General features: G+C 43.2%; 1 protein-coding gene across 6 annotated transcripts in view; it reads left to right on the forward strand.

Moving 5' to 3' along the window:
* The window catches only part of MYRIP (myosin VIIA and Rab interacting protein), a 374,699-nt gene extending 366,999 nt beyond the window's left edge, over positions 1 to 7,700 (forward strand). For 5 of the 6 annotated variants that reach the window (XM_086720500.1, XM_086720498.1, XM_086720504.1 and 2 more), the window contains one exon: positions 5,480 to 7,700. In XM_086720500.1, the coding sequence (XP_086576626.1) occupies positions 5,480 to 5,512 (33 nt within the window). In that variant the 3' untranslated portion in view covers positions 5,513 to 7,700. The other variant, XM_086720501.1, reaches the window with a different exon arrangement.
* Positions 7,701 to 25,016: the final 17,316 nt, after the last annotated feature.

Here is a 25,016-nt window from a genome sequence, read left to right on the forward strand (position 1 = left end):
AACAAATGCAAACAAAAAACAGCAATATCACTTTCAAACAAAGTAGAATCCAAGAGAAAAACATTTGGAGAAAATGGGGAAGGAGGATGTTTTAATTTTGATTTTAAAAAATCGGGGTGCCTGGGTGGCTCAGTCAGTTAAGCATCTGACTCTTGGTTTCAGCTCAGGTCATGATCTCATGGTTCGTGAGTTTGAGCCCCACATCGGGTTCTGTGCTGACAGTGTGGAGCCTGCTTGGCATTCTCTCTCTCCCTCTCTCTGTCCCTCTCCCACTTGTACTGTCTCTGTCTCTCTCAAAATAAACAAGTAAACTTTAAAAAATAAATAGGTAATTCCTGAGCCTTTCTTGATTCAGCATGCAAAAGTGATACAATTTATTGTGCCATGGTTGGTGACTTTAAAATTCCCTTAGCAACCCTGGGAAGCCCAAATATGCCAAAAATAAATACAAATTACGAGGAGCCTGGGTGGCTCAGTTGGTGAAGCGGCCAACTTCAGTTCAGGTCATGATCTCACGGTTTGTGAGTTCAAGCCCCGTGTCAGGCTCTGTGCTGACAGCTCAGAGCCTGCTTTGCATCCTCTGTCTCCCTTTCTCTGTGCCCCTCCTCTGTTTGTTCACATGTGTGTGCTCTCTCTCTGTCTCTCAAAAATAAACATTTTTTTTAAAAATTAAGTACAAATGAGAGCATGGGAATAGTATAATTAATAAGCTTTAGTTAAGGCATTTCTCTTACTTTACACTTCATGGAAGATTCACTTTGTTTCCAAGCATCAGTGGACCCTTTATAAAAGTTGATTTTTCACCAGCTACAAAGAAAACCTATTGAGGTTACAAAAAGCGACAAAAAGTGGGAAGCATAGAACAAACTTCTGTGACTCCAGTGCCAGAAATAATCTTCAACAGGGGGCGTCCAGATGGCTCAGTCAGTGAAGCGTCCTACTTCAGCTCGGGTCACGATCTCACGGTCCATGAGTTTGAGCCCCGCGTCGGGCTCTGGGCTGATGGCTCAGAGCCTGGAGCCTGCTTCGGATTCTGTGTCTCCCTCTCTCTCTGCCCCTCCCCTGCTCATGCTGTCTCTCTGTCTCTCTCTCTCTCTCTCAAAAATAAATAAACATTAAAAACAAGTTTCAAAAAGAGAGACTCTCCAGCCGCGCTGTCATGCAGAGCTCTCCAAAATTATGGATATGTTCTCTGTGTGGTGCACAATATGGCAGCCGCCAGCCACATGGGGCTGTTGGGCCCTTGAAATGTGGCTACTGCCTTGAAGGAACTGATTTTTTAAATTTCACTCATTTTAATTAATCTAAAGAGCCACATGTGCCTAGACTACCAGAAGTGACAGAGCAAACCTAGCAAATTGGAACAAAACTTAAAATACACAGAAACTCTACTTGGAAGTTAGAAAGCACGTACACCCACATACACGATGCATTCCAGACATCAGAGATAAAGGCAGAAACCAATGAATGCAAGCCAGAAAACTATAGAAATGATCATAAGTTCAAGAGCTTATTCTTCAAAAAAATAAAAAGCAGAGTGTTTTGTAAGCCAGATCAAGAAAATAAATAAATAAATAAAAATAAGAGACTCTAACAGATGTAAATTTTTAATTTAAACATACCATGCGATGTAAATATATAGTAATGAATTTTAGAGGCTTAATTCTAATAAAATAAGAATTACATCAGAATATTAGTAAGAACTGACTTAAAACTGAGTAAAACTTAAAGAAAAGATTGTCTGGGGCCACCTGGGTGGCTCAGTCAGTTGAGCATCTGACTCTTGATTTTGGCTCAGGTCATAATCTCACAGTTCATGGGATCAAGCCCTGCATTCCAAGAGAGCTTAGAATTCTCTCTCTCCCTCTCTCTCTGCCCCTCCCTTGCTCACTCTCTCTCTGTCTCTCAAAATAAATAAACATATTTAAAAAAAAAAAAAAGACTGGACAAATAGTTTTGCTGATAAATTTTTTTTAAGTTTATTAATTTTGAGAGATCACAAGCAAGGGAGGAGCAGAGGGAAGGGGAGAGAGAGAATCCCAAGTAGGCTCCATGCTGTCAGCACAGAACTGGACTCAGGGCTCAATCCCATGAACCAAAGTGAGGTCATGACTTGAGCCAAGATCAAGAGCGGGAGGTTTAACCAGCTGAGCCACCCAGACGCCCCTCAGGGATAGATTTTTTAAGCAGAAATTAATTCCAGGCAATATAAAGTACTCCGGAACACTTAAAAAACTTGAAAACTGAAAGATTCGTGTTGTGAAGCTACACGTACGTGTGCGCACGTGTTTCGTGCCTGCTCACACACACGCGTGCACACACGCCCCACACAACAGCTATCCTTCTTCACATGTACACACACGCAGCTCACTACATAATGCATCAGCGAGTTAACTGCAGCACTAACCTTTACAGAAATGCAAGGATACCTTTAATACTGAGGTATTGATTACTCAGTTACATCAGTAGTTCAACAAGAAAAGTCATTTCTTCCCAAATTAATCTGTAGTTTAATCCAATTCTCATAAAGCTCTCAGTGGGACTTTCTTTCGAACTAAAGTTCCTGAAAGAATGACTCAGAAAGAATAGACAAAAGCATTTTGCAAAATTAAAGTGATTTTCCTGCTAGATTTTTTTAAATCTTTATTTATTTTTGAGAGAGAGACAGAATGTGAGCAAGGGAGGATCAGAGAGAGAGACAGAGACCGAATCCAAAGCAGGCTCCAGGCCCTGAGCTGTCAGCACAGAGTCTGACGCGGGGCTTGAACTGACGAACCATGAGATCATGACCTGAGCCGAAGTCGGACGCTCAACCGACTGAGCCACCCAGGCGCCCCTCCTGCTAGATTTTGAAACAAATTAAAAGCTATAAAAAATGGTCAGTGGAAAAGAAGGCTCAGAAGAGGTACAGGCATATCTGAGAATGTGTTTTTGATTTGTTTTAAAGTATTAGGAACTACCTTTTGCAATTGCACCGAAAACAATAAGATACCCAGGAATAAACCTAACTGCAGAGGTAAAGGATCTGTACGCTGAAAACTACAAGACACTTACGAAAGAAATTGAAGAGGGCAACAAAGAAATGGAAAAGCTTTCCATGCTTGTGGATTGGAAGGACAAACATTGTTCGAACGTCTGTACTCCCCCGGCTGCCTGAGAGGCTCAGTTGGTGAAGTGTTCGACGTTGGTTCAGGTTATGATATCACAGTTCATGAGTTCGGGCCTCGCATGAGGCTGTTAGTGGGGATCCTGCTTTTCTGTCTCCCCCCCTCTGCACCTCCCCCCTCTCAAAAATAAATAAATAATAAACAAATAAATGTTCTTTTAAAAATAAATAAATCAACATCTATACTACCCAAAGCAATCTACACATTTAATGCAATCCCTATCAAAATAACACCAGCATTTTTCACAGAGCTAGAACAAACAATCTTAAAATTTGTATGGAACCACCAAAGACCCCAAATAGCCAAAGCAATCCTGAAAAAGAAAAACAAAACTGGAGGCATCACAATTGTGGATTTCAAGCCATATTACAAAGCTGTAATCATCAAGACAATACGGTACAAGCACAAAAACAGACACATAGAGCAGTGGAATGGAATCAAAAACCCAAAAGTGGACCCACGACTATATGGCCAACGAATCTTCAACAAAGCAGGAAAGAATATCCAATAGAAAAAAGGGACAGTCTCTTCAACAAATGGTGTTGGGAAGACTGGGCAACAACATGCAGAAGAATGAAACAGGACCACTTTCTTACACCATACACAAAAATAAATCCAAAATGGATGAAAGACCTAAGTGTGAGACAAGAAACCATCAAAATCCTAGAGGAGGAGAGAGGCAGCCACCTCTTTGACCTCGGCTGCAGCAACTTCTTACTAGACACATTGCCGAAGGCAAAGGAAACCAAAGCGAACATGAGCTACTGAGACTTTATAAAAATAAAAACTTCTGCACAACAAAACTAAAAGGCAGTCTATGGAATGGCAGAAGAGAGTTGCAAATGACAGATCTGATAAAAGGTTAGTATCCAAAATCTATAAAGAACTTATCAAACTCAACACCCAAAAAACAAATAAGCCAGTGAAGAAATGGGCAGAAGACACGAAGAGACACTTCTCCAAAGAAGACATCCAGATGGCCAACAGGCACATGAAAAGATGCTCAACACTACTCATCATCAGGGAAATACAAATCAAAACCATGATGAGATACCACCTCACACCTGTCAGAATGGCTCACATGAACAACACAAGAAACAACAGGTGTTGGCAAGGATGTGGAGAAAGGGGAACCCTCTTGCACTGTTGGTGGGAATGCAAACTGGTGCAGCCACTCTGGAGAATAGTATGGAGGTTCCTCATACCAACAATAGCCAAACTAGGGGAAGAGCCCAAATGTCATCAACTGATGAATGGATAAAGAAGATGTGGTTTATATACACAATGGGAGATTACTCAGCCATCGAAAAGAATGAAATCTCGCCATTTGCAACAATGTGGATGGAGCTAGAATGTATTCTGCTAAGCGAAACAAGTCAATCAGAGAAAGACAAATACTGTATGATTTCACTCATACGTGGAATTTAAGAAACAAAACGAATGAACTTAAGGAAGTGGGGGTGGGAAGAGAAGAGAGGGAAGCAAACCACAAGAGACTCTGAACATAGGAAATTGGCCATGGGGGTGGTAATGGGAAGGGAATCAAATTAAATAACTGCTGTATTCCACACGCCAAATAAATTTCAGACAGATTAAAAAGTACAGGTAGGGGCACCTGGGTGGCTCAGTAGCTGGGGCATCCGACTTAGGCTCAGGTCATGATCTCATGAGTTTGTGAGTTCAAGCCCCACTTCGGGCTCTCTGCTGCCAGCTGGGAGCCTGCTTCGGACCCTCTGTCTGTCTCTGTGCCCCTCCCCTGCTTGTGCTCTCTCTCTCTCTCTCTCTCTCAAAAATAAATAAACACTTTTTAAAAAAGTACAAGTAAAAAATGCATCACTTTTGGGGTGCCTGAGTGGCTCAGTCGGTTGAGCGTCTGACTCAGTTTTGGTTCAGGTCATGATCTCATAGTTTGTGGCTTCGAGCCTGCTTAGCATTCTCCTTCTCTCCCTCTCTCTCTCTGCTCCTCACCTGCTCATGTGCGTGCAGGTGCACCCCTCTTTCTCTCCAAAATAAACTTTTTGTAAAGTATCATTTTTTAAATAATTAAATATTCCCAGTCAACGAGCACAAACATTTTTTATGATATAGAAAACAGGGGCACCTGGGTGGCTCAGTCGGCTAAGCATCCAGCTCTTGATCTCAGCTCAGGTCTTGATCTCAGGGTCTTGAGTTCAAGCCCTGCATTGGGCTCCATGTTGGGTGTGAAGCCTATTTAAAAAGAAAAAAAAGAAAAAAAGCAGGAGACATTTTTAATTGCCTTTTCTTGCTCTTGCCAAGTGGCTGATGACCATGTGCTCATTGTCTCGCCGCAGGAGCCCAGTCTGGCGTCTGCTGTGATGTATTAGTGCCACGGAGCTCCACTGCCAGTGACCCACTGCCTCCGGCCGTACACGACAGTGCCTTGACCCAACACCCATCCAATACTGTACCGATTTCCACCCGAGGAGGGGGCCTGGGGGGGCCATGGTGCACCACCGCACAGGGCTGCCCTGATACCTCACCCAGAAAGCAGCCCCAGACTTGAGCACTGCGGTCTTGCCCACTCGCTGCCTTAGGCTCCCAGGGGAATCCAAGACAGAAAACCGAGACGCTGGCTTCCAACAACAGAGCTCCCTGTTCAAAAGACGCATCTTTTCCGTGTTCGCTTTGCTACTGTGTGTTGTCTTTAAGATCTTTTTTTTAATCCCTTTGATTCAACTGAAAGTATATGTCAATAGTTATTTGTCCAAAGGAGAACTGTTGGGAGCTGGGGGCTGGGGGGGGGGGGGAGGTGGAAAGAAGGGAGATGGAGATTACCATTGAATTCATCACCAGTTCTTACTAATCTCTCAAAACCACGTTTGTCCCACAAATGCTAAGGAAAAATGTGCAGATGTCCCCGCAGTGAACATCCGGACCGTCCCATCTGGGGAGCGCGCACCCAGCAAGGATGCAGGTCTCCCTTCAGCCGCCTCCTTCCTGGGAAGCTCCTAGCTACCCCTCTCCCCACACCACACGACCATAACCAGTGGCCCAGTCATTTCCATCGCTTTGCAATCACACACCACGGAATGGAAAGTTCTGACTCACCCACGCCAGGCCCAGGTCTTTCTGAATCGAGGTCTCATGGAGAATTTAGGGTTTCTCCTTGGACTCACTGACAGTTTCCCCAGTGTGAAGGGGAGAGGAGCTTGAGAAAGCTCACCATTGGCTTAACTTTGGGGCGCTGTCTGGAATCCACGTGATGCAGCTTAGTGATGGCCGCGTCTAAATGGATGCTAACCACATGAGAAAATGTCCTCCAGAATTTATTTCCCAGTAGATAATTCGGCAAAAGTAGTAGGATGACCTTAAAGGAAAAAAATGGTTAAAGAATAGCCTTGGAAAGCTCACAGGCATGAAAAAAGCAAGGACAAACTGTGAGTTTAACAGACACACGAGCCGACACGTGCTCCACGTTTGCGGTCTCGAAGGCATGACCGTGTAGAGTGTGCTTGTAAAAGCCAGTGGAACAGAATTCCGCTCAATGAACTGAGCATTTACAGCCTTTGTTAAAATTTGTCCCTGAGACATTCTGAATCTTAGGAAGAAAGCAAACGATGGGGGGCAAGGGGATAGTTTGACCGAAATGTTTTAAGTGACTGCTTTGAGGAAGGCAGTTTCTTCTCATTTTCATCCTTGGAGCAACCCTCTTCAGTAGGTATCCCCACTTTTCAGATTTGGGAACCGAGGGGGCCAGAGAGATTAGTTTGCCAAAGTCACACCTCTAAGCCAAGTGTCATCGGAATGCCTCCCCAAAGCCTCACCCTGCGTTGGTTTCAACTCCTACCTTCTTTTGCTGCTACACACATTGCCAGACCTGATTTGCTGCTGAAATGTGTGTTCCGATCCATTCCTGATGCGATCTACCTATCTTACGGTGACACCCTTTGCTGATCCTGTGTATGTGCTATCCAACAGAAGTGACTTCTTTGAAACACAGTAAATCTTGGCTTTTTGTTCTGTTGGTATGACTCAAAGCAGACAAATACAAATTTTAAAAACACAACAACAACAACAAAAGATCTGAGTTCCAAATCGAATGTTTCCTTTAAGAGGCATGAAAAGCAACTATTGGTGTGTTCCAGTGTTAATATTCAGTTTTCTTTGACAAAAATGTGTACTGTGTAAGCCTTGCAAAAAACAAAAACAAACAAACAAAAAAACAAAAAGAAGAAAAAGAAGAAGCCTGCTCTACGGCATTTGAAATTTTATAAAGGTTTCCTTGTGCCAAATAAGTGCAAAGATTTAATTTACTATTAAAAACCATAAGCATATGTTATAGTTTCGGAAGAATTATTTTGTCATCAAGTGATTTTGATCTTCAGTGTCAATATTTATATTCAGATTAATTTTTATAAATGAAAATATTTTAATGGTTTAAGAAAACGAGGACAATAAGACCATATCTTTGATGACTTCTGAAAGTTATGCTTGCCTTCATGTTATATGCACATCGCCAAGAATTACTGTCAAGAGAAATGATAAAGAAGTAAAAGTCATTTATGAAAATAATGTGTGTGGGGGTGTGGTTTTTGGGGGTTGGGGAAGACTGGGAGTGGAGAGGAGGCAGGGAAAGAAGTCCGTGGCTGGTCATCGGAGGGGCCGAGATTCAAGGCTGCTAGCCTCACACCCCACGTTCCTTGCAGTTACACCACTGGCTTTTCCATTGCTCGTTATCCTGAGAAGGGAATTTCCCAGCATAAGCCCAGCAGTCTCAAAGCAGGAGACGGGAGGGGAGTGGTGTGATTTAATCCCTCAGGAGACCTTTTTGATTGTCATAACTTGGCGGGGCAGAGTGGGTTGGGGGGGGGGGGGCGGGTGCTCCTCCTGGCATACAGTGGAGAGTGGCCGGGGATGCTGGTAAATGCATAACCACCCACAACCAAGAATTATCCAGTGCCAAATGTCCATAGTGCCCAGGCTGAGAAACCTTAGACCCTGCAGGTAAGCCTGGACATCACCGGGGAGGTCCCTGTCCATCCCTGCAGGGACTGCATAGCCAAGCAGGAAGCAGGACCGTGACTCTCCCAGAGTCTTGCACGGGATCGGTGGCAACTGTTGCTTCTCTGAGGCTGGCCTCCCCAGACCCTGGCCCCTGCCATCCCTGAAGAAGAGTAGGAACCTTCCTCTAACCTGAAATGAATGAGTGAATAGTAACTCTAATAGAAGCCACCAGCCTTCTCTATCTGGTGGCCTAACACAGTAATACTCCAACTTGAGTGGCACCAGAATCACCTATTAAGACACAGATCCATAGGATTCACCCGGTCATCACTAGCGCTCGGTCTACCTTTCTCCACACTCCCGTGAATGTGCCTGGCACATCGGTGTTTGCTAAGCATTGGTGACAAACAAGCTAACATTTAGGTCAACAGGGCATTTCAGATGGGGGAGAACAACATCATCGACCCACCTGAAATTCTCTTCAGGCAGCGTTTCCTGGCTGGAGTTCCTGATTTCTCCATCCTTCCTCCCCACGGCCCCAGCCCTGCAGGATAGGAATAGCAAGACAGTCAAGAGAGGCCAGTCACACTCAAGTGACGGGAACAGTCCGCCTCTCTAACCCGTAGAAGTCCCCAAAGCCTGTGTTGAGCAACCAATCGGCATCATCAGTGCAGGTTTTCAAGAGAATCCATTTGAGCCAACAATTTGAATATCAAGAGTGATGGGCAGCTATGCTCACAGAAAAAGTATGGCGCTTCTTTCTTCTGGGGTATTAGAACAGTGTAATAAAAATATTTCCCCCTAAGAAGTCAGTGCTTGATTTGCCACACCACCACCAAAAATGTGACCCAATAGTCAAGGCAAGTGAAGGCTGCCAGAAAAAACTAGGCTCCACTCCTAGACTGTCCACATCCTAGCTCCTTGGCCTGTCACCTTGTATGTGAAATGGGTTCTAGTGGTGTTAAAAGGTTCAATGAAATAACATGGGAGAAAACTCAGTAGAATCTTGGAGTACTATAGGTACTCAGTGCTTATGTCCTCCTTCTCTCGGGATAAGAAAATCCTTCACACACGAGCACCGTGACTTGTACAAAATGCTATGCCTCACTTTTCCTACTGATAGTAGAAAAGACCCTCGTTCTACAAATATGCACGCCTTTTACACCCTAACTCTGAGAGGAGGGCACCACCCTTGACATTGGGCTTGACCACGTGACATGCCTTATGGTCGGTGGAACATACCTCTCTCAGTCCACTGGGGCTCTGTGATGAAATACCGGAGACCCAGCAGCTCATAAACAATAGGAATGTATTTCTCACAGTTCCGGAGGCTGGAAATCCAAGACCAGGGTGCCAGCATGGCCAGGTGCTGCTGGAAGCTGTTGCGGACCGCCATCTTCCCACTGCGTCCTCCCACGGTGGAAACAGGCGAGGAATCTCTCTGGCGCCTCCTTTAAAAGTACACCAGTCCCAATTGGGAGGGCGGACCCCTCATGACCTAATCACCTCCCCAAAGCTCCACCTCCTTATACCATCACCTTAGGGGTTAGGTTTCAACATATGAATGGGGGGGCGGGGAGGCACATTCAGATTGTAGCATTGGAGTCTCCAACCCTTGGTTTGGACTGGGCCACATGACTTGCTTTGGCCAATAAGATGTTATGGTGAGAGCTGCATAAGGGGCTTGAAATACGTTTATGGAGGTGGGTTTGTCCACTTACCTTTTGCCACTCACTATGAGAACGTGTCACAGGTCCAAGGAACAGGGCCAGACCCAACCAACCTACAGCCTGCAGCCAAGCTGGGCTGAGCCCAGCCGAGATCAGCAGAGCCACCCCACCAACCTTTAGACAGACGAGCAAGAATAAACCACTGAATCTGGCAGTAGCTTATGACACAGGAATGGCTAATGGATACGCTACCTGAAAGATGAGTTTTATCACCTTAGATGAATCCTGCTGGGGAAGAAGTGAAGGTGAGTGGCTGTCAAAGAGAAAATCACGTGCCAGTATGAAGGATGCATAAGCAAACTATTGGGCTGTTTGTTTTTGACATTTCACAATTGATGTAGGCAAATTCTGTTAGGTTTCCATCACGCGCCCTAAAACATAGCATCGCTCTCTTGCTCTTACTCTCGCGTGTGCGCGTGTGCCTGTGCGTGTGTGTATTGATCTCTCACAAAGGGTTCTCTTTCATTGAGATTTTCGATAAAACACTAAAGCACGGGAGACATTTGGTGTGTTCTTGTAAAAATAACCTCTCTCACAACAGCCACTCCATTTTCTCCCAGGGGAAGTATTTCCCATGCACAATTTGCATTCTACAGAACAGTTGGCTGTGCGAGCCTTCTGTCTCTGCAATTGAGTTCCAATTATGATAAAGTGCAGGTAAACGGAGCTGCATTTTAAAGAGTGTTCAAAGGGCTAGAAAACTTTAATATCCACTTCAAACACCGGAAACCTCAAAGAAGTTGTTTAGAAGGATCCAGGTTGGTAGAATCAAGTCCTACAATATGGAAAAGTATGTTTTATATCAAAGTTACCAGGTTTCATAAAGATGAGAGCTTTAAGGTAGCGCTTCTCAGGGCGCCTGGGTGGCTCAGTCGGTTAAGTGTCTGACTTCAGCTCAGGTCGTGGTCTCGAGGTTTAGGAGCTCCAGCCCCCGGTCAGGCTCTCTGCTGTGAGCACAGAGTTTGCTTGGGATCCTCTGCCCCCCACCCCTCTCTGACCCTTCCCCAATTGCACTCTTTCCCTCTCTGTCTCTCTCTCTCTCAAAAAATAAAAAATAAAAAATAATAAGCACTCAAAAAACGTAGTAGTCCAAAGTGGGGTACAGATAACACACAAGGTATAGAATGTGGTCAACTGCGGACAGGTGAAAGAAAATATTAGAACTTCTATTTATACTTATTTTTTATCTGGAAGCAAGTTTACCAATATTAAACACATGATAGATGACAGTACATGTAAATAATTTATAAATGAAACTACATCTTTTGAGCACGCATCATCAAACAGTTTTCACTCGTGGCATATGTAGCCAAAAAGGTTTGGAGACCACCCACGAACTAGAACACCCACTACACTTCTCATGACTCAAATTCCCCTTCCAGGTAGTCCCCACCCCTGCCCTGTCAGGGACAGTGCTAACTCTCAAGACATGACCCAGGGCTTGAAGGGCAGCTGAAAGCAGGGCAGAGGTGGGGAGGTCATCCTGAGAGCCCCAATCTATTGGTTTGCCTGGGATGAGTGTCCCTCCAACCCTTCAGAGAAAAGCTTTCGGTCAGTCTTGCCTTCCTCGCTCTCCCCGCCCCCCCCCCCCCGCCCCCAGCCCAGGGAGGGAATGTCTACTTCCTATCCAGCCATCTCAACTGAGCTTCTAAAGGACATCAGGGTATTTTTTCCCAGAAACAACCCAGGAGGCAGCCTTGAGGTGTGGGGATTTCCAATCAGGTGTCCTTGTGGCTCTCTGAAGCAGACCCAAGTTAAATCTCTGCTAGTAGAGGTAAGAGCCACGTGGCACGGTGAGGCAGGTGTAACAGCCTCTCCTCTATCCCGTTCTGCGTCCCTCCGGTTTATAGCCCCCAAAGCCCTCCAGCCAGGCAGGCTCAGCCGTTCACAAGCCCAGCAACCTAAGGACCTCCAGGAAGTCTACTTGCACAGGAAAAGGGCACCAAACATCCGTACATCTGCCATCTCTTAAGATCTCGCGTGAGTCCAGGAGAGGCTGTACTCTGCTCTGAGCAGAGCAATTTGGAGAGTATGCCCTTGACACTTCCCCATCCAGTTTGCCAAGTTCTCAGTCTGTGCTTGCTCAGGAAGGTCTGCGAGACCGACCGGAGAGCCTTGTGGCCTGAGGACCGCGAGAGCCACCTTCTTCTCCGTGTGCTGTGTGATCAAATGAAAAAGTGATGCTGGCCCAGAGCCAGGGTGTGCCACAGCCATGAGGTGTTAGGATGACAGGATGAGAAGGCACGTAATTGCTGTCCTCATTCATTGAGCAATATGGCCATTACTTAATGGAAGCTAAAAGAGCGATTTGCAGTCAGTCGGGGTAGGATTTTTTGTTGCACTTCCGTCTTCAACACGCCCTCCCTGTTTTCTGGTAATGACAATAACTTGGCACTTTCAAGCCTGTCTTTCCTGGTTTATTCTTCCCTTCTGTTTTATTCATTTCATGACAAACGCACTCAGAAGTCAGAAAAAGATTTCCGTCTTTGAGGACGGGCCAGTCTTTAAAAGGGGAAGGCTGGACAAGCATTCTTTGCCCTGATAAATGTAGACCATGTGTCGTGAATGCTCTACCGGGAACAGACTGTGAATGAGCATTTCCACCCCATTTGTAAATTGGGTCATTGTAGGACCATCCTGGTGATGAATGGGTTTGCTCTCCTCAGTCTGGCAGAGTTGAGGTTCTTTTTTGTCTTTGAATGACACTGTTTTTGCTTTTGCTGTGCCCAGTAGCAATTCTTCCTAGTGACCACGGGCTATTGAAATGCTGACTATCTGAGGTTCAACAGCTCTGCTGATGTCACTCGGCCAAATGTCAGCTTGGTGCCCGTTGATTGTTGAACTATCTGATGACAAAAGAATAATAAGTCAGTCCTTCTTGACTCGAAGGAGTTAGGATTCTGCTCTGCTGGCCTCCACTCTGTCTTTGATTGCAGGGGAAAATAAACATCTTGGCTAATGCTGAAATGACAGATCTACAATGTGGTTAGAAAGCCCATTTCAGGCATTGTCAGAGCTGGGCTGTACCAGATGGGAATTCTGGACCACAGCTCCTGGTAGGGTCCCATTTACCCTTTGTGGGTCACAAGCCATTAAAGCTAAGACCTTTCTCAACTCTGTGTCTTCCCACATCATATTCAATCCCCTGGAATGCCTCCCTCTGACTGGGAAAATCCCTACCTATTCTTTAAGAAGGCTGTGCTCAAGTGTCACCTCCTCTCTGATGGTGCCGGATCCCTCCCAGCCTAGGAGAATCCTAGTGTAACCCAGGTAGTTGGAGGGGGGTGCCACTCAAAATCTAGGTTCAAACCTATACTGGTTCAAACCCTTAATTCTATTTCCTGCGAAGCCCAAAGCCTTTCCCCAAAGTCTGTGAGTTTGTACTTTTGAAGATCTGTGGTTTCTGATCTTTGCTTCCCTGCTGCAGGCTCTGTTTCGCACTGCAACAATCCAGAGAGGAAATTTAAGCCCGTCGCCATTTTCATTTAAAACAACAACAAAGACAACAACCCACCATTTCTAAATAGTAGACCTCACTGAAGGGCTTCAGGGCAGCAGGAGCTGGCAGAGGTTGGGGGTGGCGTGGGGGAGTGGGTGGGGGCATATACATGTCACCTAATGGCTAAAAATCCCACTGAGACATTCCTGTTCCTCAAAAGTCCTCTTTCCAACCAACAGTGGACTTTCCATATGGCACCAGTCTCCTGCTGTGTCCTGTCTCCTCCTCTCTGACCTCCAGGATTGCTTGGCCAACTCCACGGGCCTCCGTGATGTTTTGGCCCCACTGAAAACTCAAGGCATGCAATCTGTCCCACTTGCTGCCCCAAGCCCTTGCCCAGAGACACCTCTCCACCTATGCAGAGTGCCGGGACTCACTGTTAAGCTATCATTTTCCACCTAGTTGCGTGATTCACTCCTTCCTCTCTATGCAGACCATTTTGCATGTTCCCCCATCACCATCCCATTTATCACAGATAAATATCATTTATGTGCAAGTCTGGATCGATACAGTGAAATCCTACGTTTAGTCCATGATTTAAGGCAAGACATTGAAAAGTTTGGGAGGGAAGTGACCCAGTCAGATTTGTGAGTTATTCTTTTTAATTGCTCTGGATTTTTAGCATAAGGAATACATTGCAGCAGGACAAAGATTATGGGGAAACTAATTCAGAGACTTCCCAGAGAGTCCAGGAACAAATGAAGACAGCTTGGCTCAGGGCAGGGAGGAAGGAGAATTTCGGTGGATCCAGGAGACATTTTGGAGGCAAAGACGGGAGTGGGGAATCGGTTGGATATGGGGAGTAAAAAAGATTGAGGTGTGAAATAAGGAAAACATTGCTCCCATTCACTGAACTGGCGGATGGTGAAGGAAGATGAATTCCTTTTGGGATATGTTCAATTTGAGATATTGGCCAAGTGGAGAGGTCCAGGAGGTAGGTGGGTCTACATTTGCAGAGACCAGGGCTGGAGGTGGAGATCAGAGGGCTACTGGGACACGGATGGAACTAGAAGTGTGCACATGGATGAGGTCACCGGGGGACCTTATAAAATCGGATAGGTACCGAGGGCCTGGACCTATGGAACCATATCGGCCGAGGAAGAGCAGCCAGAAAGAAGGAAAACCAGGGGATAATAATGTCTCAGGAAACAGGAAGTTTAAGAAGGAAAAAGCGAGTGGCTACTGAGTGCCAAGTTGTGGGCACACCAGAAAACATCAGGGTTCTGACTGCTCGACTCCATTCCACCAACCAATACGGAAGTAGAGGCACACGAGTAAGCACAATCCAAATAAAAAGATCAGTTTGGGGTCATGTTGAGTTTCAGGTGCTTTTGGAACATCTTGATAGAGATATCCAGGTGCAGATTAGAAACACACATTCACTCACTGAATTCAGCAGCATATGTTTAGTTAGTGTCTACCCTTTGCCAGGCACCAGATAGGTAAAAAGTAAAAGATTTGTAATTCCGCCCTCTGGCAGTCTGCAGTCTAGGAAGACACAGAATTAATGACGCTGGCATCCCCATTAGAGAAGGACATACAGTCAGAACTGGGCAGAGTCCTATTGCCCAGAGGCAGGCTGGGGGTGCAGGGGTGGCCAAAGATCGGTATTGAATATCTCAAATCTGGGTCTCTGGCTTGTCCTGTTTTATTTCATGTTCTCTCACATCTCCTTCCTGGTGCCTTTTTGTCCTTTATTTTGCCTGAATGACGCATCTGGGGTTTAGAATATCTGTTCCTGCTGTGAAAGATCTTGTATTTCCTTTGATCTTCAGAATTTGTATTATACCTTCAGGTTCTTAACTGTGGTGGTGGTGGGGAGGGGAACCAGAATCCCCGGGGGGGGGGGGTGCTTTTTAAGAATACACATGCCAGCCCATGCCAGCCCCCTTTCCCTACCAAAATTCTAATTTCACACAATCTTATTCCCTATCTGATAGAATAGGCAGTTAGCTAGATATTAGCAGGGAACAGGATTTTCTGACCATTAATCAAACAAACAAACAAACGAACGAATATAAATAAATAAAAATCCAGAACACAAACAGCTAGGAAAAGCCCCAGGGAGCACACATGTGCCTTTCCCTATAACCACTGCCCTAAAGCAACCTATAGCTTCATTATAATACATTTACTTTGTAGTTTCGACTCCCCTTTGGAAGGGAAGGCTGCCATGACAGTTTGGACAAGGACCCTATAGGGCCAAAAGTTCCCCCCTCCCAACCAGTAGGAGGGTCCCTTAGTTGACTGGAAGCAATCTCAGAGACTGCCCTACCTATGGAGGCAAAAGCATAAAGAGAGAAGGCACCCCCAGCCCTGGTGCATCTGCCGTCTCTGAGCCTGCCTGCTGTCCCATCCGGAGAGTGTACTTCTGCTTTTGAACTTTCTAATAAAGCCTTGCTTACTTGAGAGTTTGGCTCTGCATTCTTTCTTGGACGAACTCAAGAACCGGGGTCTGCACAGAGGCAGGGAAGGGACCCACCCTCAACATGGCCCCCTCCCCACCCAGGCCCAAGGCAATAGTGAGGCTGAAAACAGGTGTTCAAGGGTTGGAGGCAGACGAGGAGAACCAAGAAGAAAAAGCAGAGAGAAGGGAAGAAAGGCAGGAAGGCCCCCCAGATTTCCTGCTAGGGCTGTTGGGTCAGTAGCTGAAACAATGGAACAGATATGGGATGTAGTTCTTGCTTTTACTCTGAAGTTTGCTCAGATTTTTGCTTGAACTGATTTTGCAATCTCCACACTTTTTCATTAGCTACTCTGAGCAACACCTAAAATTATCTGAGTAACTGAGAGAAGACTGATTGTACCATTCCCACCACTCCTGTAACTTAGCACCCCAGCTATGTAGCGGTGATGTCCCCACCGCTAACCACGCAATTACATAGAAAAAATAGGGGGGTGCCTAGGTGGCTCAGTCAGTCGAGCGTCTGACTCTTGATCTCGGCTCAGGTCATAATCTCATGGTTCATGAGTTCGAGCCCCTCATGGGACTCTGCACTGACAGAGCAGAGCCTGCTTGGGATTCACTCTCTCCCTTGCTCCCTGCCCCTCCCCTGCTCACCCTTTCTCTCAAAATAAATAAATAAGCTTTTTTAAAAAAGAAAAATATACGTGTTTGCTATGAAAACCAGATCTGGTTTTTGTAACTGGGTACTTATTTTGGAATCTCTGACATTGCAGAGGGGAAACTAACGGCATTTCTATCCGTCAAGCACATATACAAAGTCATAATAAGACTGGGTACTTTTAATACAACTGTTTCTAAGACAGTAAAGATATTCACTCTTTTTTCCCCTATAAGAAAAAGCGACACAGAACCCCTTTCTGTGCTTACAGTGGAAATTGCTCTTGAAAATAGTCTGTTATATTGCTTGGGGTACTTTATTTAGTTTGGAATAGCCCAAGAAACAATGATGCTGCCCTCCAAACTCATGGCTCTTACTGATAGCTCTACAAATTTTCATGTTTCTGCATTAAAGTGAACTAATATTCAAAGGGAATTAAGGTGCCCTGAACTAAAGAGTAGATTTTGTTTTATTTAATCTGTTTTCTCACCCTCTCTCCGTGTCCTACCCACTTCTTAAGGTCGAATGCCTTTATTTACATAATCGCCCACCTTTGTTTCCCTTCCTCAAAGGTGTTTTTGATGCATGATGCATCAGTCAGTTGAGCATCCGACTCTTGATTTCGGCTCAGGTCATGATCTCAAAGTTCATGGGTTTGAGTCCTGCATCGGGCTCTGCACTGACAGTGCAGAGCCTGCTTGGGATTCTCCCTCTCCCTATCTCCCTCTGTCCCTCCCCTGCTCATTCTCATTCTCTCTCCCTCTTTCTTTCTCTCAAAAATAAATAAACATGAAAAAAAGATGTTTTTGATGCAGAAAAACTTCCTCTCCATCTTCATTCTTCTTTAGCTCAAGGGAAAATTCTAATGCATTTCCTTCTTGCTGGTAGATTACTGTAACTAGTATAACCAAAATGTGGATGATGTGAGACCCTCCCTGGTCTCCCGAGGGTTTGGAAATAGCTACTTTCTCTACTTCACCTCTATCCTCCTCACCCTGAGAGCATCGTGCCACCGAATAAAACTGTGACTCTGCCAGGCCACTGGGCTTGACTGTCCTCTGCCGGTGACGACTCCTCCTAACCCAGCCTCTAGGATGCACCCTTCCTTCCTTTGGTATCCAAAACACCATCTTCTGATTTTCCTCCTTTCTTGATGATCACACTGACATAGTCTGAGCAGAGAAGGAGCCAGCAAAGGTGCTGGAAATAGTGTGACAGAAGATAGAGAAGAAAACCAAGAGGGGGTGATGTCACACAAACCAAAAGAAGAAAGGAGTAGTAATTCACTTCATCAAATTCTGAAGTCATGGAAGGAAAAAAAAAAAATGAAATCGCATTCAACTGGCAATATGGAGGTCAACCAAACTTGGACAAGTATACTCTTGGTGCAACGGAGAGAGAAGCCTGCTTGGAGGGGTTCAGGAGAGATAGGTCTTGAGCAAGTGGAGAGAGTGAAACAGACAGCTCTTTGGAAGAGCAGAGAAATGGGTCCTGGCAAGACAAGCAATGAGGTCAAGGGAGGTTTTTACTTTTGTCTTTTTGAGATGGAAGGTTCTAGAGAATACCTGCATCCTGGTAGAACTAACACTATACAGAGAAAGACATTATAAATACAATAAAGAGAAGGGGATTCTTCGGGGACCAACATCCGAGAAGGGACAAAAGAGGAAAACAGGGATTCTACACCGATTGTAACAAGAGGCAAAGTAGAGACCAGAGGTACAAATGCAAAGAAATTTGGAGATTTCGTGGCTGGATGATGTTTGTTCCCATCTGATTGTTTCTATCTTCTCAATAAAGTATGCGCAAGGCCATCAGCTAAGATGAATATAGGGGGAGAAGTTGGGTTTTGCAAAGAGAGAAGAGGTCTCAAACCATCACTGTAGAGAGTTAAAAAAGAGCATCCCAGGGAGTACAGCAAGAAGTGAAGTGCAGACTACCCTTTTGAGATTTGTGCTCTCCAATTTAAAATGAGGCTGGCTAATGAACACAGACGTATTTTGCGTAAAGCACTTAGCCCTGACCTGGTATATAATGCACATTCAGTAAATGCAAGCCATTACTATTTTCCCACATGAATATGTCTTTACTGTTTGCTTAGATGAGATACAATCCCGTCCAAAGAATGGATGGAAGGAAGGAAGGAAGGAAGGAAGGAAGGAAGGAAGGAAGGATCCCGTCCAAAGAATGGATGGAAGGAAGGAAGGAAGGAAGGAAGGAAGGAAGGAAGGAAGGAAGGATCCCGTCCAAAGAATGGATGGAAGGAAGGAAGGAAGGAAGGAAGGAAGGAAGGAAGGAAGGAAACAAAGAAAGAGAAAATGAATCTTGGGTGAGATGGCTTTACCAGCATTGTAAGTCCATTAAATACAGAAAACATTTCCGATAAAGTAAGATGACTGAATTTAAGAGTCTTGAAAAGTAGACCTAAAGCCTAAGGAACCAATGAAACATGAAGAGCGTGCTATCAGTTAAATAAGATTTTATACAGACACGGTACCACAAGTTTGTCTCATTGTGGCTACTACATTGTGATAGCCTTGTGCAGCCCTGTAACATAAGGGCATGGTTGGCCTGGGATTACAAACTTTGGTGGGCAGACTACAATATGGGTATATTGCACATAAAAAAATAATACTCTTGGTTAAAATTTTACTCTTGGTTAAAAATACTCTTGGTTAAAATATTACTCTTGGTTAAAAGAGTAATAGAATCCATTAAGCAGCTCTTATATTGAAGTGAGCTGTGGAAAGAATTTGGGGAGGCTATTATGACAATGAAAATATCAGCATAAATCTAGAACTTGGAAAGGTCACTGGTCTATCCTTGAGATTAGAAGCAACAGCTCCTGCATCACCCCACTTTGAGAAAACATACAGGTGATCTAACATGAGGCCTTAACCCCCACTGTGGTCCTTGGCCCTTCTCACACTGGGGACAAAGCCAGGCAGGGGTTGTGGGGGAGGGCTGTGCTTAGAGAACAGAACAAGGTGATTGATTAAAATCACTTTTTATTTCACCTTATTGAGAGGACCATAGAGCTGGGGTTCTTTAATGTATCAATGTCTTGGGGAAGAGAGCGAGCCCTCCTTTTACAACATGGTGGTGCATCACGTGCTTAACTAGGAGTTACAGCCTCCATGCCACTTTCCAAATGTATATGATCAGCATCGCTTTCCAAAGGGCCTTTCTGAAGTTAGCTGATTGTACTTATGATGTTGACCTTTCTTTCCCATGCTGTCAAGGGGTCTCATCTCCTCCATCTGGCAGATGTGGGTCTCCATCACCTCCACTTGAGTATCGCCAAGTCTCCATTCCCTCGTTGAGTGTCCCAAGGCCCCTTCAACCTTATTAACTGAAAGGAAACTCCCACGAGCGGTCTTGGTTATATATGGGTCATAAAAGCCTTCATTCTGATGTGTTAAAAACTTGCGGTGTGGAGGGTTCCTCAGTGTGGAGACTTCCTCAGTGTGGAGAGTTGGTAAACACGTCTCCCTGTTCCTCCAAAATGGCAAAATCCTGTATTCGAATCCTGATATATTAAATGCTGGATCTTTTACTGTAATTACAATAGTACATTTACTTATGCTTGATTACCCTTGCATGTCTGGGTTAATAATATTCTTTTTGATATAATGCTGTCAATATATTGACAGGAAATAGGAGAAACTGGTGTTCACTTTTTTTGATTACTCTTCCTTTTTATAACAATTTTAGAGAGATACAAAATTCATATACCATACAATTCACCCATTTAAGGTGTAGAATTCAATGTTTTTTTTTTTTTAAATATATTTACAGAGTTGATGTAACCATCACCACAATCAATTTTAGAGCATTCTCGTCGCCCCAAAAAAAAAAAACACAAAAAATAAAAAAAACAAAAAAACCACATACTCATTAGCTGCAACCACGCATTTTCCCCTTACCATGCACTCCTAACCCCAGGCAACCACTAGTCTACTTTCTGTCTCCAGAGACCAACCAATTCTGGACACTTCACATAAATGGGATTATGTAATATGTGGTCTTTTGTGACTGGTTTCTTTCACTTCGCATAATGTTTTCAAAGTTCATCCGTGTTGTAGCATGTAACCTTCTTTTTATGGCTGAACATCCATTGTACGGAGAGACCACATGTTGTGTATTCATTCATCAGTTGATGGACATTTGGGTGGTTTCTGCTTTATGACTTTCATGAATAAGGCTGTTATGAACATTCATGTACAAATGTTTTGCGAACATACAGGTTTTCATTCCTCTTGGGTATTTACCTTGGAGTAGTACAGCTGGGTCATATTACAAATCTGTGTTTTAACCTTTGGAGGAACTACCGGGCTGTTTTCAAAAAGACATTCCATATTCCTACAAGTAGCTCCTACAAGCAATTTATGAAAGTTTCAATTTCTCCACATCCTCAATAACATTTATTATTATCTCTCCTTTTGATTGTAACCATCCCAGTGGGTATGAAGTGGTATCTCATTGTGGTTTTGATTTGCATTTTCCTGATGTCTAATGGTGTTGAGCACCTTTTCATGTGCTTATTTACCACCTGTGTTATCTTCTCCAGAGGAATGTCTATTCAAATCCTTTCCTTATTTTAATGGGATTATTTTTTTTATTATTGAGTTGTAAGAATTCTCTATGTATTATGGATACAACTCTCTTATCGGGTATATAATTGGCAAATATTTTCTCCCATTCTGTGGCTTTCTGTTTCACTTTCTTGACGGTGTCCTTTCAAGCACAAAAGTTTTTTAATTTTGATGAAGCCCAATTTATCTTTTTCCTTTTGTTATTTGTGCTTTCGGTGTCATACCTAAGAAACCATCGCCTAACCCAATACAATGATCATATACACTATGCTTTCTTCTAGGAACATTATAGTTTTAGCTCTTACATTTAGCTTTCTTGTCCATTTTAATTTTTATGTATGATGTGAATTTAGAGTTTAACTTCATTCTTTTGTATGTGAATATCCAGTTGTCCCAACACCAATAGTTTGAAAAAACTATTCTTTCCTCCATTGAATTGTCTTGTCACTGTTGTCAAAAAATCAGTTGACCATAAATTTTAGGGGTTTTTTTTTCTCTGAACTTCGAGTTCCATTCCACTGACCTACAATGTCTATCCTATGCCAATACCACACTGTCTTAACTACTGTGGCTTTGTAGTAAGGAGTATGAATCTTCCAACAATGCTGTTCTTTTTCAAGATTGTTTTATCTATTTTGGGTCTCTTAAATTTCTATACGAATTTTAGGATCAGCTTTTCAATTTTTGCAAAGAAGTCAGCATGAATTTTAATGGATATTGTGTTGAGTCTGTAAATCAGTTTGGGGGAGATTAGCACCTTAGCAATATTAAGCCTTTTGATCCATGAAGATGTTTCTTCATTTATTTAATGTCTTTCAAGAATATTGCATTGCATAGTTCTAAAAGTATAAGTTTTGGGGCGCCTGGGTGGCGCAGTCGGTTAAGCGTCCGACTTCAGCCAGGTCACGATCTCACGGTCCGTGAGTTCGAGCCCCGCGTCAGGCTCTGGGCTGATGGCTCGGAGCCTGGAGCCTGTTTCCGATTCTGTGTCTCCCTCTCTCTCTGCCCCTCCCCCGTTCGTGCTCTGTCTCTGTCTGTCCCATAAATAAATAAAAACCTTGAAAATAAAATAAAATAAAATAAAAGTATAAGTTTTGCACTTATTTTGTTAAATTTGTTGTTAAGTATTTTATTATTTTGATGCTATTATAAACTATTCCTTTTGCTTTTAGAGTTCTAAAACAAGTTAGAAAGGTTTCCATCTTTTTCTATGCTTTAAAAATCCCATTTTAAATAAGATGGGATTTTTGATGTTTGATGAACTTGACCATCAAAAACTATTGGGCCAGGTTCCTTCTTTTAAAAAAAAAACAAAACTTTTTTTAATGCTAATTTTTGAGAGGGAAAGAAAGAGCGCAAGTGGGGAGGGGCAGAGAGAGAGGGAGACACAGAATCCGAAGCAGGCTCCAGGCTCTGAGCTGTCAGCACAGAGACTGATGGGCTCAAACTCACAAACCCCAGACCATGACCTGAGCCAAAGTTGGATGCTTAACCAACTGAGCCACCCAGGAGCCCCACCAGGTTATCTTTATAAGCCCTCTTCCTCTTTCTTGTTCGCAACTGCCAAGAGTTTGTCTATTTTGAAAGCCTTTAAAATAAAACAAAACTTGGCTTCTTACTGATCAATAAGTTATACTGATCACTACTCTTGCTTTTCCTAACTTATTAACTTTTGCTTTGCTCTTTATGATTTTGGTGATTTTCCCCATATTTTTGGACTTACTTTGTTCTTTTTCTAGCTCTTGAGTTGAAAATATAGTCCAGGTATTTCCCATGTTCTCTCGTAAGTACAAGTAATGCTACGCATTTTCCCCTAATGCTGCTTTGGCTATATTCCCTAAGTTTGGATGTATACTGCTTTCTTTGAAAAATGAATTTCTTGGGGTGCCTGGGTGGCTCAGTAGGTTAAGCGTCTGACTTCAGCTCAGGTCATGATCTCGCAGTTTGTATATACGTGTATATGTGTATATATGTATATGCACATATATATATACACATATATATGCACATATACACATATATACACCCCACTTTTCAATTAGCAGTTGCTCGCAATAAGTTTTTCAATCTCTCTGTCACTTGACTTTAAATGTGTCATAACTACAAGCTAGATAAAGTTTTGAAACCAGAGGTTGTGTTATAACCAAAAAATATTATCATTCACTTTTTAACGTTTATTTATTTTTGAAACAGAGGGAGACGGAGCGTGAGTGGGGGAGGGGCAGAGAGAGAGGGAGACACAGAATCTCAAACAGGCTCCAGGCTCTGAGCTGTCAGCACAGAGCCCAATGCGGGCGGGGCTCAAACCCACGAACCATGAGATCATGACCTCAACCAAAGTCGGACGCTTAACCGACTCAGCCACCCAGGCACCCCATATCATTCACATTTTTTGTGGATTACTAATAATAATGTACTTTCTATTTGTTACCACTTAATGTTTTTAATTTACTACATGATTTCTTCTGGACTTTATCCTTTTCCTTGCCTTTTGTTTAATTAAAAAATGCATTAAATTTCTATTCTTCTAGAAATCACCCATAAAATATTTCACTCTCATTACATACCAGTATGATTTAGACATAACCTCAATTTTTACTGATTTCTTTATATACCTATATTTCTTTTGTCCCATGCCTTTCTTTTCTGTGGGTTTTTAATTTTTAATACTGATTTCTTTATATACCTATATTTCTTTTGTCCCATATCTTTCTTTTCTGTGTCATCAATATTGCCTGTGGAAGAAAACTTTCCGAGTTCTTGAATATTTTAAAAAATGCTTCAAAGGGCCTTTATTTTGCCTTCTTTCTTGCATATTCTTTTACTTAAATATAGGATTTGGGATTCAAAGTCTCCAAATTTTGAAGATATTCTGTGATCTTTAAGAATCCAATGGTGCTAGTGTTTAAATATGCAGTTTCTTCCATCGACTGATTTTCATCTGTTTTTTCCTTCAGGTGGAAGGAAATGTCCGATCCAAAGATAGTATACCCTTGTTGTCCAGTGCTAGATTTATCCTGTCGCAAAATGTACCTTGTCTGAGACCCCCAGGGACTTTTTGATGGTAAAGATGCTGAGTTAACCATCTTGAGCCAATTACTATCCCCTTCTCTCTAAAGATAGTATAACCTTTTAGTATGATGATTACTATTAATGATCTGTCATCCAAGCTCCTACTGTAGGTTAAGTAGGTTTCTGGGGACATGATTTTACTTTTGGCCGGTGCAAATATGCCTAACAATGAGTTCTGCTGTGACAGAATTCTATTTTCAGTGATAAATAAAAGAATTAAATCCTTCTACCTAGTAATGTTTCCAGTATTTCCTTTATATCACACGTTGCTGATAGAACATCAGGTGCTCATAGTAAGTTGAGATTTTTTACTCTTTCTACCGGACCTGGACATGAGACGGTGTCTAACAAGCCTAGAAACATAAATAGTGTATTTATTGCACTTGTTTCAAAATAAAAAATAGACTGGACCTATTGCTTTAAGCTTAGTTATTTCACCTGAAAAGTTTTCCAGGGGTTCAAAAAAAAATATCTTAGGAGCATTTGAAAACGTATTTGAAATGTTATTTGAAAATGTAATTACTATGCTTCTAAAAATGAGTTCAAATGTTATTTCAAACGTTATTTGAAAATGTAATTAATATGCTTCTAAAAACGAGTTCATCCTTACGTTTCTTGACTTTTCAGACATTCTGTAATTATTTCCGTTTGCTCCAGCTCTGTGCATCACTGAGGTATGTTTATCCAATTTCTGCCCAAAGAGTACGAGGGAGTTAGAGCATAAGTCATCATGAGACTGGATCAGAAGCCCTGGATTCAAGGCTCAGCCTTGAAGCTGTGTGAGCACGAACAAGATTCTTAACCCCTTTCTTAGCCTCAAGTTCCTGCTACGTAAACATAAGAGAGTATCACCTGCTTTATTTACCCGCATTTAATAAAATAATATATATATAAATGCTCTGGTTTGGACATTTTTAGCCAGA

The sequence above is a fragment of the Puma concolor genome, chromosome C2, assembly GCF_028749965.1.
Source record: "Puma concolor isolate L17-30 chromosome C2, mPumCon1.1.hap2, whole genome shotgun sequence".
Lineage (NCBI taxonomy): Eukaryota > Metazoa > Chordata > Mammalia > Carnivora > Felidae > Puma > Puma concolor.